The sequence below is a fragment of the Gavialis gangeticus genome, unplaced genomic scaffold (genome assembly GCF_001723915.1).
Source record: "Gavialis gangeticus isolate Ggan-Ray unplaced genomic scaffold, GavGan_comp1, whole genome shotgun sequence".
Classification (NCBI taxonomy): domain Eukaryota; kingdom Metazoa; phylum Chordata; order Crocodylia; family Gavialidae; genus Gavialis; species Gavialis gangeticus.
This window is the reverse complement of record NW_017728973.1, coordinates 16,176-30,228: the sequence shown is the minus strand read 5'-3', so window position 1 is coordinate 30,228 and position 14,053 is coordinate 16,176. Positions and strand designations below refer to the sequence as shown.

Genomic DNA, 14,053 nt, shown 5'->3' with positions numbered 1-14,053 from the left:
TTGCATAGTTGTCACTGAAATCTGCTGTCCTGCAGATGCTCACATGAAACTGAAAGCTGAACATCCAGTGAACCAGGAGGAGGGGGAGGAAGATATGAGTGGGACTCAGTTTGTCTGTGAAACTGTTATTCGCTCCCTCACACTGGACGCTGCACCTGACCATCAGCCCCTACAAAGGAAGAAATCTCTGCAGAGTGAGTACTTTATTCTGGCTTCTGGGGCTTTAATGTTGTGCGGCTGAGCATTGGTAGCAAAATGCCTCACACTGAAGATTGCTATGAACTTTCAATTGTCCTGTTTCTTTTATTAGACTCTCTGCAAATGCTACAAGAAGCCTTCAGTTACAGTGTCAAAAATGAAGAACCTGTTAGGAAAAAAAGTAGTCCCACTTCCAAACCCCAGCAAACAAAGAGCTATCAGACAGAGGCAATAGAAGGAAATGAGTTTGGTGAGTGAAGGTTGGGGGTCAGATTTCTGTCTCAGTAACTAAGCCCATGATGAATTCTGTGAGAAGGACTATGAATGTAGGTATGGCAAGAGATTTGGGATGAATGCTGGTCCAAAATTTTTATAGAGTTGTGTGGAAGTTGATCAGCATCATCAAAAAGTCAGTGTGTCATTAATAAATCTGTACTGTTGTTCTGAACAAATATCTGAAACCAATTTGTGTCTTTAATAATGAAACCAAGATGAGAGGTGTGAGGAGTGGTATTAGTGAACACTTGAATTCCCTGTTCAAGTTGTTGTCTGCACTGGGTAGAGCTGGTGCTCATGTTGATGCACCCATCTAGAAGGCAGCACATCTTGGCTTTGTGTGAGCAGCTGAGAATTGTGTCAAGATACAGGTTGGTCTTAAATTTGAAAATGGGATTAGTTATTGAGTCCTTGCTGTAGTGAGTGCGCCTGGTTTGTGTTTTGAGGTTATCTATATATAATATCATCTATCTAATTCCTGTATCTCCTCGCTTTTTTTTCCTCTGGGCTAAGGTGCTTTTTTTTTTTAAACCCTGAAGAGTGAGTTGCAGGCTCTATTTGATCTTTGTTACCTTGAAGTTATACTAACTCCAGTCACTTTTTGGGATGGCTTTCCTCTTTGTAGTACCTAGGAGTATTAGTTTGTCACCTCTGCCCCTCAAGGTTCACTTATAAACCAGGGGCAGGCAATTTATTTCAGATGGAGGGCTGCTTTAATGAGGTGTGGTGAGCTTTCGAGGACTGCATAGATAGTCCTGCCCCTTGACAGTTGCCCCACTCCCTGGTCACCATCTTGAGCATGGAAATTCCACCCCTAACCCCTGACCTTTGCCACTGGAAGTCCCTCTCCTTGCCCCTGGAAATACTCCTTTTTGAGAGTGGGGGTTGCCATCTGAAAACCAGAAATAAATGAAATCATACACTAAAAGTCAAACATCTAATATAACATATTTTAATTTTATTACAAAACATTTGTCATGATTTGTTTGTCTGCTGTATGTAGAGGTGATTGCATAATAACTCAAATATATTTTTATTCTTGTATATTGTGTGGGGGGGGTTGAGGGGTGTGGCTGTGAGTGAGGGCACAGGGTATGCAGGGTTGAGTGCTGGGTCGGGGGTGTGGGGACCCCCATGTGCACCCCATGCTACAGAAGCAGACTGGGGCGCTCGTAGCTGGTGCTGCTACCTGGAAGGGCCAGTGCTGCACATTTTGCAGCCCCTGCCAGGTGGTCTCTCTAGTGGGCATGCTCAGTACCCACACCTGTGCGGCAGGGGAGGGAAGTCCCATGTGCTGGAGCTGTCTGCCTTCACTGCCCCAGCTAGCTTCAGCACATGGGGCTTCCCTCCTGTGACCCACATGTGCAGGGGCTGCGTGTATGCAGTGGGGAGCGTCTGTGACAGAAACTGCCTGGCGGGGGCTGTTACTCACTGCGATGTTTGGTGCTGGCCAAAGCCACACACAAGTACCCTGAGCGCCCCTGCCTGCTCCTGTTGGTGCTGCTGTCTGCCTGCCTGGGCTGCTTGCCATGGATGGAATGTGGGGGGGGTCCCCATGCCCCCCCTCCACCCTCCCTCACACCCACTACACATTGCCCACCCGAGCTCTGTGCTGCCACCTCCCCCCTGGACACAGGCTCCACGCTCTGACCCAGCTGCAACTCTGCTTCCCCCCACAACTCTGCCCCTGCCACTTTCCCTGCCTGCTGCCCGGAGCCAGTGGGACACTGGGGAATCAGAGCAGGGCCCTGGTGGCAACAGCAGCCCCGCCCAGAAACTGCGTGCTGGTTGGGCCCCTCTTCCCTTAAGGGTAGAAGCAAGGCGCAATAGGGTATGTTGGGGGTGGGGGTATGTACCTGGGCATCTCCCTGTCACCCTTATAGGTAGAAGGACTGGGCAGAGTACAATTTGTTGATGGACACCATGGATTGGATGAAAGTCTGGTGGGATGGATGTGGCCCATGAGCTGTATTTTGCCTGCCTCTGCTGTAAACAGAGCCACATCTACATACAGGATGCTAGGCAAGCAGCAAGGACAAAGTGGCACATTCATTCCCAAGTTGTACAGCAGTGGTCTCTAACCTTTTAAAGTAGAAGATCAATTCTGGAATTTTAAAAGCAACCCAAGATGTACTGCAGTCCCATTCTCTCCCCCCCGGTGTGCCCAGCAGGTAAGGAGGGATGGGAGGAGCAGACTGAGGCAGAGGGAGAAAAAAATATTTGCCCTCCCCCTCCCCCCCCAGGAGGTAAGTCTTTGGGGGAAGGGGGAAGAGAAAGGGCTGTTTTGAGCAGATCAAGGCCCCAGCCCTAACCCTACTCCCTCCCTCACCACGGGATTCTCGATCTGGCCTTCACCCCTTCCCTCCCCTATACTGACCAGCTAGGCTGGTGGGGCTAGGCGCATGCCCCCAGCCCAGAATCAACTAAAAGAGGCGCCCGGATTAAAAGGTCAAAAAGACTCCCCTATCGAAAGAGGCTCCCCAATCCATTGGTTGGGGACCACTGCCATGGAGTATTCCAAACAAGGTAGTTTTTCTTGTCAGTTGATAATCTGGCATGTTTATTCTCTTGTGCACATGTGGTAAAATTGGATGATATCCTGTACTTGTTTCTCTCTTGACTTTGTAGATGAAAGCTAACTTTGGCAGGCAGGTCATCCAGAGTTAATGGCAAAATTTTAGATGCGTATTTTTTTTTTCTCTATTAGAGAAATGTGCCATATCTGAAGGGTCAGATATCAGTGAGGAAACCAATGATTGTGAGGATGAAGAGGAGGATGTGAAAGATGAAGTTCAAAGCCAGGGGTCTTCTGCTTCAGAGGATTATATCATCATCCTTCCTGAGTGCTTTGATACCAGTCGTCCACTAGGGGAGTCTATGTACAGCTCTGCTCTCTCTCAGCCCAGTATGGAAAAAGCAGTAGAGACTGATATGGAGGTTCTGGTTCCTGAAGGTGAAGGCCAGCTACAGGTCCAAAATATCAATGATATTTTAACAACTTCACAGACCCTGGACACAGTACCATTGACTCCAGAAGTGGTCGGCACTGTACCTCAACAGCAAAGGTATAAAGGGAGAAATCTGTTTGTGATGTGAACCAAATTATGTTAAATTGTATTCACGTGAGTTGAAGCGTTCTGTGGAAGGTCCTGGCCAGTGGAACTGAGCCCTGGGTGCAAACTGACATGGTTTGCAACTGTGCCATAAAGATTTTAAAAAGCAAGCATTTTGGTATGAATACCCCAGTGATATCCTCAGTTGAGTACTTCCTTGAAAGCCTGTGATGATTAACAAGCAGAAGTTGGAGATGAGGAGAGGGAAGGGATGGTTTTGTTTGGTTTTTGTTTTTATTTTTATAGGGTTTTTCTTCCTTCCCCAACCCCGCCCCTTCCACAGGGATCTATCCTCTCTTCAGATTCACAACATTCAAGAGCCAAGCTTGTCAGCTGCTGAAGAAATCATTTCAACTGCTGTTGACCAAATAAGAGAAGGTATTTACTGGTATAAGCAGTAACTTCCATATGAGATTGCTTCTTCCATTTCTTACACACAGCAAATTTTGGAAACCACTGTCATAGGAAAAAATAGAGTGCTAAACCAAGTACCAAATGCTAAAGATTAGTCCATGTAGTTAATGGTACTTGTTAAAAGTAATCTGCTCCAAAAACTTTAAATATTTTTTACAAAGAAAAGGCAGGAAGGCAATATTCTAGCTCACAAGCAGAATGGCACTTTGAAAAGCAGACAGGTCATTTATATATAAATCTTATAAAGCTAATGGCTATCTTCTTGTTTAGCACAGAAATGTGCCTGAAATGCTGAGCAAAGAAGTGTGCCTGAGGGGAGGGACTTAAGCAGAAGTATAATGGTTTGGTGCATCACCTCAAAACAAAATCTATTTGCAAAGAGTAGAATGGAAGATGTGAAGAAGACTTTAGGAGAAAGTGGCAAATGAAGCCTTGAGCTTGGCTAAGCTGGGTGAGCAGAAAGGGTGTAAGGCACTGAGGTAAGACTGCACAAAGTCAGCTGTAGTGAGGGCTAGAATTTTTTTTAGGGCCTTAGAGATCATAAGAAGCTTTAACAATTTTGTAAACTTGTGTGGCACTTGCATAACTGCATTTTTGGCACTTCAGGTGCAATTTGGATTCCTCCTAACTATGCTTGCCCTGCATTTCATAGTTTCATAGATGTTGGGGTCAGAAGGGACCTATTAGATCATCGAGTCTGACCCCCTGCCCAGAATGAGTTCCTTTCTTGAACGTGTCCAGTAGTCTGCACCACTGACTGTGTATGTGCCAAAGGAAACTGAATTAGCCAGCCATATGTGGAATGCTGGTAAATTCTGAAAAGTCATTTAAAAAAAACAAACCTCAAACTGACTAGTAAGTGTTCTGATACCAAAGGAGGAATACCATCCTATTTTTTGTACAGTCTGGTAGTGATGGCACTTGTTCCTGAAGCAGGCCTACTGGGCAGCCACAAGGAGAAGGTATGTGGGCCCAAGAAGGAAGGAAGGGATGGCTTAGTGAAGTGGACATTGTCCTAGAAAGAAGGCCTTGGGTTCCAGCTTGGGCCTCTGTTTCCAGTGAGTTAGAAACTTTCCCAGGGCTGCTTCTCTATTTTTTTAATTGATGAATGTTAAATACAACATGTAGTGCCCAGCTGTCCTTGCCAGTAGTTTGGCTTAAAAGGTGAAAAGGCTACCCTTCTCTTTCCCAGCCACCACCACATTGGTGCTAGTGGAATCCAGCCTCTGGATAAATGCCAAAAATTGCTGTTACATGGATACACAAGTGTGATTTAGGCATGTGAAGGTGAATTAGAATATAGACTCCTAGAGCACCTAATTCTATATAGTAGGACTAATAAGGCTGGTTGAATATGTGACTTGTTTTGTTCCTAAGAGACTTAACTGTAAGTCTGCATTCACTGCTTTCATTCTCCTTTGATTATGATCTATATAGCTGTATTACCATTTACTGGGTATCTTGACTTTTGTTTTCTGTACGTTAAACTTCAGGAGAGGCTGTTTCATGGTGCTTACGAACACGTATACTAGTTGCATATGAACTCTAGGAATGTTGTTTACTCATTTCTATTCACCTTCACCTACTGCATCTCTCTAGCATGACTATTAGATGCACCTGTTCACTTGTTTTTGATTTCTCTTCTAGAGCCCAGAACTGAAGATTTTCTTGAAACGGAGCCTTCAGAAAACATAAATAATAAATCAAAGTTCCCAGAATACTCAAGGTAATGAAACAGAGATTCATCATGGTTTTAAAAGTGTGCCTTGACTTCCTTTTGAGCTAAGAACTGCTTCATTCATTTGAGCAAGTACAAAAGGGGACTGCTTTTTTTTTTTTAAAAAAAATTTTAAGCTCTCTTTGTAGCCTGTGGAGACGGAGGTGAAACAACATGTATTATCAAAGTTCTGTCCATGTTTTGGCAATTTTTGATCACTAATTTAGGACTAGGCTTTCAAAATAGTTAATACTTAAATATTTAAATTTAAGGGTCCAGAGTTGCTGAGAACTGAATCTTGCTCTCTTGCTTATGTGCTTCTATTGGAGCTGAATTCTCTTGAAAATCCAGTTTGTTTCCTAAGAGTTTGGTAAAGACCACTAGACCTTAAAGATTTAAAATAAGACCTGGTGAGAATGAATATGCTCTGCTTAGGAGCAAGAGTGGCACAGTCTAAATGCAATACAGGCATTTTGTTGGGTAGAATAGTTTGAGTAAAAGAGAACCAGTACAGACCAGAAATATTGGTCAGTCTGGGAGTTCTTTTGAAGGTGTTTTGATATAGGCAGCACTATGTGCTGCCGTATATCTACATATAACTCTTACAGATCTCTCTGGGTGGGTACACTGACCGCTCTGCATATAGTAGTTACATTTTGGGAAGGTTAGTTTTGGAAAAGTTAAATGAATTTTCATAAAAACATGTTCTTGATAGAAATAGGCTGAACTTCAGAACTATTTATTTTCTTTGCATAATGCCATATCTTTCTCCATTTTATTACTAAAACATTTCATATCTACCGATTGGGTGAAATGCATGCTTGACTGACACCAAATACATTTTTTCCACAGACATCCCCAGGGAAACAGCATTGCAGGAGGGCTTGTTAAAGGGGCTTTGTCCGTTGCTGCTTCTGCCTATAAAGCACTGTTTGCTGGACCACCCATTGTAGAACAGGCAAGTCTCTGCCTCAAAATTAAAAATACTGTGAAATCTGTGAATTTGTTAAAATTCTGCATAGGGTTCATTTTCAATGCAAAAACTCTTACTTTTGTAGCAGCAAAATACTAAATGGTAACTCTTTTCAACTGCAGCTTTAGTCACCACTTCATTGTTTACATCTTTTGGAAAGACAAGTAATCTTAGCAGATGATTAGACTCCAGTTCAAATAGTGAAGGGATCTGTTTCCCAGCCATTGCTTAGAACAGTTTCTGTCATGTTGTGAAGAAGTCTGAATTAATAGTAGCAAATTTTGGTGGGCATCCAGATCTCATTGGGGCCTTTCTGTTGATTGAATCAAAAGTCTTAAGTCAATAAAGGCCATGTAAAGATTTCAGTGTTGCTCATGGCACTTTTTGTAGCAACAAAAATCAGATCCATTGCATCTTTGAGAGGTATAAAACTACAATGGCACTTGAATAGAATCTCAACAGACTGGAAAATGAATCTATTAAGGAGAATGCAGGCAAGGATCTTCCCAGCTATAGACAGGAGTGCCGTACCACAATAATTGCTGTAATCCAATCTGTGCTCTTCTTGAATATGGTAACAGTTCTAGCATGTCTCAAGTTTACTGAGAATCTATTCATGTTTCCGTTTTTTCCTAATAACATATAGTTGGGGTGAGAGCTTTTTTCCACCTTGCTTATCAGTTTCAGTTAGTATTCCATCAGGACCACAATGTTTTATTCTTAATCTTCTTAATGGCTTTCAAAGTCTCTTCAGAAGTGAATGGATCTGAAAGGTGTAGTCCTTAATGAGGCATTGTGGAATGGCTTTGATATTGTCTTCAACATTAGAATCTCGGTTCAGGAACTCTTGAAAGTGCTCCTTCAACCTTCATTGATCGTGCTGCCTGTTTAAAGACTGTTGCCTTTTTAAAGCTGCTTTGTAAAGACTGTGTTCCATTCTTGGACCTCAGAGGGACAGCTCTTTGTGTGCTTGGCCCATAGATAGCTTTGGTTGTGCTGAAGAAACTCTGCATGTCATAGCTGTCAGCAAACTTCTTGGATTTCTTGTGTTTTCTCCTCCCATCTCTTGTTCTTTCACTCCTGAATTTTTCCTTTGGGTCTAGACTTTAATGTGATAAATGTTTTACTTTTGCTTGGAGTTGATGTCTTTCTGCCATGCTTTGAAGATGCTCATTTTTGTGTCAAAGAAACCTTGACTTTCCCTATCCTCATTAAATTACAGTCTTCACACACCTTGTCTTTCCAGTGATCAAAGGTGTCAAGATCATCAGCAAGGCCAGAGTTTGTCACTGAGGCATTGCTGTAGACTCTCACTTTTAGCAGGGTCTTTCAGGCACTCAATACTCAAATTCTTCCTTGGCTGCTGCTTTTGTTTGTCATTTTGGGATAGCATGAATGCACATGATGGAACATATTAAACGATGATCCATCCAGCCGTCTGTCCTCTGTGCTGCTCGTATTTCTGGTGATATGGACGTTATGGAAATTCTGGGCATGTACTATGACATAACCAGTATCTGTGATGTCTTTCACTTGTTGTTTTGGTGGACTGAGGCATTTGTGATGAGATCATGATCCAAACGCTTGCTCAGGAGAAAAATTCTATTTGAATTGACCTTTTCCACGCCTTCCTCTCCAAGTGTTCCATTCTGTAGCTCAGTCTTTGTCCACACTAGCATTGAAATCACCAAGAAAAAATTATCCATTTTTGGAACAGATGATAGATCTTGGTCAGGTTTAGAATAGTGTTCTTCTTTTGTTTCGTCTTCATCACAAGTTGGGGTGTATGTGATGGTGACTGTTGCATATTGTCTGTTGGTCAGTTGAAGACGAATGGCCCCGAGCTGCTCACTGAGTAACAATCTTGGTCTTGAAAGCAGAACCAGTGCTATGGATGTATCTGTCTTTCAGCCTTTCCATTACAAAAAAAATGGTGTACCCATTGCCACGTTCTGTCAGCTGTTCCACTCCTGCACATCATGGTCTCACTAAATATAGCAGTGTCAGTATCAAATCATGCAAGTCTCTGGCCACAGGTGCTATTCTTTGCTCCAGTTGATCACTGTTAGGGTTGTCTATTGGGGTGTGGATGTTCTAGGTTGCAAACTTCATTATTTGATTTGGACTGCAGATAGTGATCCTACTGGATGCATTTTTCCAGTCAGGTGAAATGACTGACAGACTGCTTTAGGGCACCTTTTCTAGCCCTCTCCCAATACAGAGTGAGCAGAGTGGATCCTAAATAGGCCTGTTCAGTCATGATCGCAGCTGCCAAATTGTATACGTATCTCAGTTCCAAGTACAAAAACAGCTATCATACAGTCATCATCTGTGTATGTCTGACTAGGGGTTTCAAGTAATCGCTAGCCCCCATTGCTGCTCATCCATCACCATAGGACTTGCTATTGAAAGGAGATTCCTGCACAGTCTTCATTTTAAGATAGGGATGCTGTTTGTTGCACATCAGCAACCATATGATACTTTCCTTATAGAAAAGGAAACCTTAATCTGATAGCAAGGAAAATCTAGACAACTGGAGGTTTCTGTTCCACTACAGCCTTCTTCCACCTTTGCAGTCACTGTGAAGTATTCTTGCTTCATTTGCCTGTTCTATGATTGAAGACCCTTTTAAGTTATTTTTATTTTTGGGTCACTGTTAGTCTGGAAACCTTGCTTTTGACCTTGCTGCTATGGGTGATCTTACCAGGAGTTCAGAACTCCAGGTGGCATTGCTTAGGGTCATTGGTAGTACACAGGCCTCTCCTTGGAGACATTGCGATCCTTGGAGATGCATTTTAAAAATTATCACATTTTTCAGCCTGGTCAGCATAGCAATTTTCAGCCTTGTCAGCATAACAATGAGGGTGGAGTGGGGGTGTGGAAAGAATATCATACCCTTATTTGATAAAGTTATGTTGGCATGTATTCCATTACTGGGTAGACCAGTGGTCCTCAACCTTCTAGGCCCTCTGGTAGGATGCTGGGCCAGCCTTGTGAGCTCTCCCAACCCCATGTCATCAGCCTGCAGATCTGTCATCAGATCTGCAGGCTGTGCACAGGTTGGGAAATTTTGCAGTGGGGGAGCTGTGGCAGTATTTAATTGTTGTGGCTTACAGAGCGCTGTTGGCCTGAGGTTGAGCACTGTAGCTATAGATGCAACTTATACTCCCAAAAGCTTTTCTACTAGAAGCTGCATCTCTGCTAAGGAGGTCTGCTGATCTGTCTGTATTAGTTCAGTTGTGCCAGTGGTTCTTTCTAGTCAGGTCACCTCCTGTAACTTTTTCTGAATTTGACAATGCTACAATTGAGAACCACTGTAATGCTGAGTCAGGTCCTATACAGTTTCATTCAGTTACCAGCCCAAGTCCAAAGGCATACATCACAGCACCTTTGAAACCAGAGGCAGCATTTTTTATATTGTTTTACAGTAGGGCTCTGAGGCTCTGTGTTATTACTAAAAAGAATTTGTAAAACATAGGATCATGTTTATAAATTATATAGCTATAGATTTTACACTGAAATTTCAAAGCTGCATTGCCTGTCCTAGCCAATGTCATGTAGATATTTTATTGTTCTCAAGCACTCTAATCAAAAGCATTTTGTGGTAAAGTGATTGCACACACCAATAACCAAACTCTTCATATAATGGGTTTCTCCCATAGAGGACTCTGTTTTAAAAAATATTAAAAGGGCAGAATAAGTGACAGGATACCTCTCCATCCCCCAAGCTACCTAAATTTGTGGTTCTTAATTTGGGTGCTGTTTCTACCACTGCAGCCATGTGGAAATGTACCACATGTCTCCTGCAGAACCAGATCAGGAAATAGTTATAGTAAGAGTGCCTGTTATCTGTCCCATGTACCCCTTTCCAGGAGACAGTGTATGGGGTCAGACTGGGAAGGACTGCAGTAAGAGTGGGCACTCTTGCCATACCCATTTCCTGATTTGGTTCTCTAGGAAGCATGTGACACCCTTGAAAGGGTTTTGTAGTACCCTGGTTGAAAAACACTAAGCTAGGCCAACAAAGCCCTTTTAGCTAGAATAATAGAAAAGTAGGGCTGAAAGGGACCTCATGAGGTCACCTAATCCAACCCCCTACTCAAGGCAGGAATATCCCTACCCAAACTGTCACATACAAGTGTTTGTGTAGCCCAGTGGTTCTCAACCTTTTTGGACCTTAGGTACTCTTCCTTATCTCTTGTGAATTTATTGGCATTGAATTTCAAATACCTAATTTATAGGTTACTGTACTTACTTCCTTGCAGAGGGGCCTGGCATTTGGGATGGGAGAATCATCTAGGCAGCAGCAAGCCTGAGCCTGCTCTTATCTGCTTAGTTTAGCTGTTTATCTCCTAACACTTCACCCTGGTTGAGAATCACTGGTCTAACCTATTCATTACACTGCAGAGACAATGCTGTCATATACCTACTGTAGTCTAAAGACATCAAGAACACCATAATCTGTCACAGATAAATTAGGAGGGCACTGTCAATGTTCTGAGTTGTCCTGAGCCAGGAAATTTTAAAATCAGTTAAAGTATTTTGAATTGAAAAAGTGTTCTTTCTCTCTCTCCTCTCTCTTTTTTTTTTTAAGCAGCCTACAGCTACAGAAGAGCAGACTGCCACTCTCTTAGCCAATCTGTGTGAGATGGGATTCTGTGACAGGCAGCTAAATCTGAGACTGCTGAAGAAACACAACTATAACATGGTGCAAGTAGTAACTGAATTGCTGCAGATCAATAACAGTGACTGGTATGGCAGCAGATACTGAATCTTCATGGTGGCAGAAGCAGCTGTCCTTGAGCAGACTCTTATTAAACACCACAGCAGCAGCAGGCTATTCCTCAGTTTCCTTCTGTTTTGGGGCTGTTTGGGTAGAAGCATTTAAGTTTTAATTTGTCATATGCTTGTTGATTCCTTCACTGAAATCTTAAATGCAGCACTTGTCACAGCAGTTCTATGAACCAGACCAGAATTTTAACTTTACTTTAGACACCAGATAGGTAGGAGAAAAGTTTTAAAGTCTGATTTGATACTAAATCCCTTTGTACCTGGGAGTCAAGTAGAATGATTTTAAATTTCAGGACAAATGAGAACTTCCCCTTTTTTATTGTGTGCAAGATACTTTTAAACAGGTGGAAGCTTTATGATGTTGACCATAATGTGAACAAGCATAGGGAGAGAAGCCAGACATTGCTGTAAAATCTCGCCTTATCTGTTAGACTTGTCCACAGCTAGCAGAATGTCACTTGTAGTGACAGTTTAAGTAATTAATTTTTTTTCTAATGCATGATGGTACTGTAACGATAGACTATATACATACATAAAAAGCATACTAAACACTTCTTTAAAAAATGTTCACAACAAGACAAACAATGACAGATTTTTTTTTTCAAATGCTGAAACCTAATGTTAATTTAAACTTAATGCATTAAAATAATGCAGTGGAATGAACTATGACACTAATTCACCAGCAGCTCTTGCGTATTGCTAGTAATGATTGTACAAGATTTATCTTCAGCAAAAATACAGCCCATATAAAATATTGCTAAAAATGGAATATAAGGCTATACATACCTTCTTAAGAATCCTTGGGACTCTCTGCAGAGTGAAGGTTTGACTGTTGTTTTCTCTAAATTATTGCAGTGCAAACCTTTTGATTGTTTGATATTATAGAGAAAACTGGAATGTGTAAAAGCCTGTACTGGGGTGGAGGAAGGTGAACTCGAGTAATAATTGGGAATGAGGGAGGGAGCATCAGAGGTGGGATTTTAGTTAAGTTTGTGTACAAAAAGGCAGTAAACTCCAGGAGCATCAACTGTTCAGTCTCCCATCATGGACCAGGCTATCAATATATTTCTGGAGATCTGGCCCACTTTCTTTCGTGGGTGCCATTTTGGTTTGGATAGTATTTGATACAGCTGGAAAATTCCTTTTTTAAACACGTAGCAAGGTCAGGGTTTGATTCCTGTAATCCTCAAAAAACCATTAACATATACTACTCTGCAGTGGCATGCCAGCAGATCATACCTTGGAACCTGGATCTGGCAGTAGTGTTGGCTGCATTAGTTGAGGAGAAAAATTCACCAATTGCAGCACAATTAAAACCACTGATAATTAAAATGTATTAAATCCTGATCACTGCAGGTTCAAAGGTAAGGTGTTGCTATTTTGACAGGGTTTTGCTAAGTCTGTATCAGTATTGTGATTGATTAAATGATCATTAACTGTAAAATAAACTGAAAAAATCTGTAATGTAGTCCTTTAAAAGATGCATATTTTCTTCAATTACTTTAATGGTATAATACAGTTTTGTTTTAATTTTTTTATAGAAGTGCAAGACAACATGCTGTTTAAATAGGTTTTTTAATATTTTACAGAAAATACTCCTTCCCAGTATACTTTTCTCTGCGTTGAACCAGATTTAGATAATTCCATTACTTGGCAAATTTTATTTGTCTTAACACTTCTCTATTACATACAGCACTTGTCCCAGCCTATGCAAAACCTGTCCCTAAGCACTGTTGCTTTCACTGACAGAAGAATAAGGAGGATGACCTGTAATATCTGGCAAACCATTCTGCCAAGGAGGCATCTTATTTGACTAGGATTGCCCAGCAAGCAGTTCTTCCTGTTTTATGTACCTTTACACTTTTTATTTTTCCATTTGAGCTGCTTCACATAATAAAACACTAAAGTATTTGTAATAAATGGATTTGTTGCAGTTATAAATGTCAGTATTTCAAAGGCTCTTTAGTTTTACCCACAGCCAAATGCTTGGGTTACTTTTACCATTACAAATCTAAGCTCTTCTCTTGTAGCCTGGTGATTTATTTTATATATATATATTTTTTTAGGTTAAAAAAATGCTAAAATTCAAGGTATGTTTCTGTTGGCTTTGTATATTTTGTTAATGAATGCATGATATATTTATAATACTCTCTAGTGCAAATAAAGTCTCTGTATATTATTTAGAATAAGCACTTTAAAGTCTTCAAATGTGATGGGAAGAAGAGGAGGAAAATCTCTCAATCATAAAAATAAAAATGTTTTTTTCTTTTTCCCTTCTTCCTGTCTGCTTGTCCAACCTGTTTGCTAGTTAACATGGGGGGGTAGGATCCTTCCTGCCTTAAGTGTACAGTATTGGTATTTTGGCATTAGAGCGTCTTAATTTTCATTTAATTTAACATATCCTTTTAACAAAAAGGCACCAGGTTAACAAAAAGTATATATAAGGCCCTCTAGTCTTGTAACGGTCCCTTGGTTAACTTGCATAACCTTATTCTATTTCTCTGTGTATAAAATTGGACATTATTCTTGTCCTGGGGCAGAGAAGTCACTTAGCTAGTTCAGACTGTCGCA

The 14,053-nt window shown here is 41.4% G+C and overlaps 1 protein-coding gene across 3 annotated transcripts in view; it reads left to right on the top strand.

Annotated features, from left to right (window-relative positions):
* NBR1 (NBR1, autophagy cargo receptor) overlaps positions 1–13,759 on the top strand; it is a 58,793-nt gene extending 45,034 nt beyond the window's left edge. For all 3 annotated transcript variants that reach the window (XM_019505417.1, XM_019505424.1, XM_019505410.1), the window contains 7 exons: positions 93–194; positions 311–448; positions 3,182–3,539; positions 3,871–3,965; positions 5,649–5,727; positions 6,571–6,676; positions 11,286–13,759. In XM_019505417.1, the coding sequence (XP_019360962.1) occupies positions 93–194; positions 311–448; positions 3,182–3,539; positions 3,871–3,965; positions 5,649–5,727; positions 6,571–6,676; positions 11,286–11,462 (1,055 nt within the window). In that variant the 3' untranslated portion in view covers positions 11,463–13,759. The remainder of the gene's footprint in view (positions 1–92; positions 195–310; positions 449–3,181; positions 3,540–3,870; positions 3,966–5,648; positions 5,728–6,570; positions 6,677–11,285) is intronic.
* The last annotated feature ends 294 nt before the right edge of the window (positions 13,760–14,053 follow it).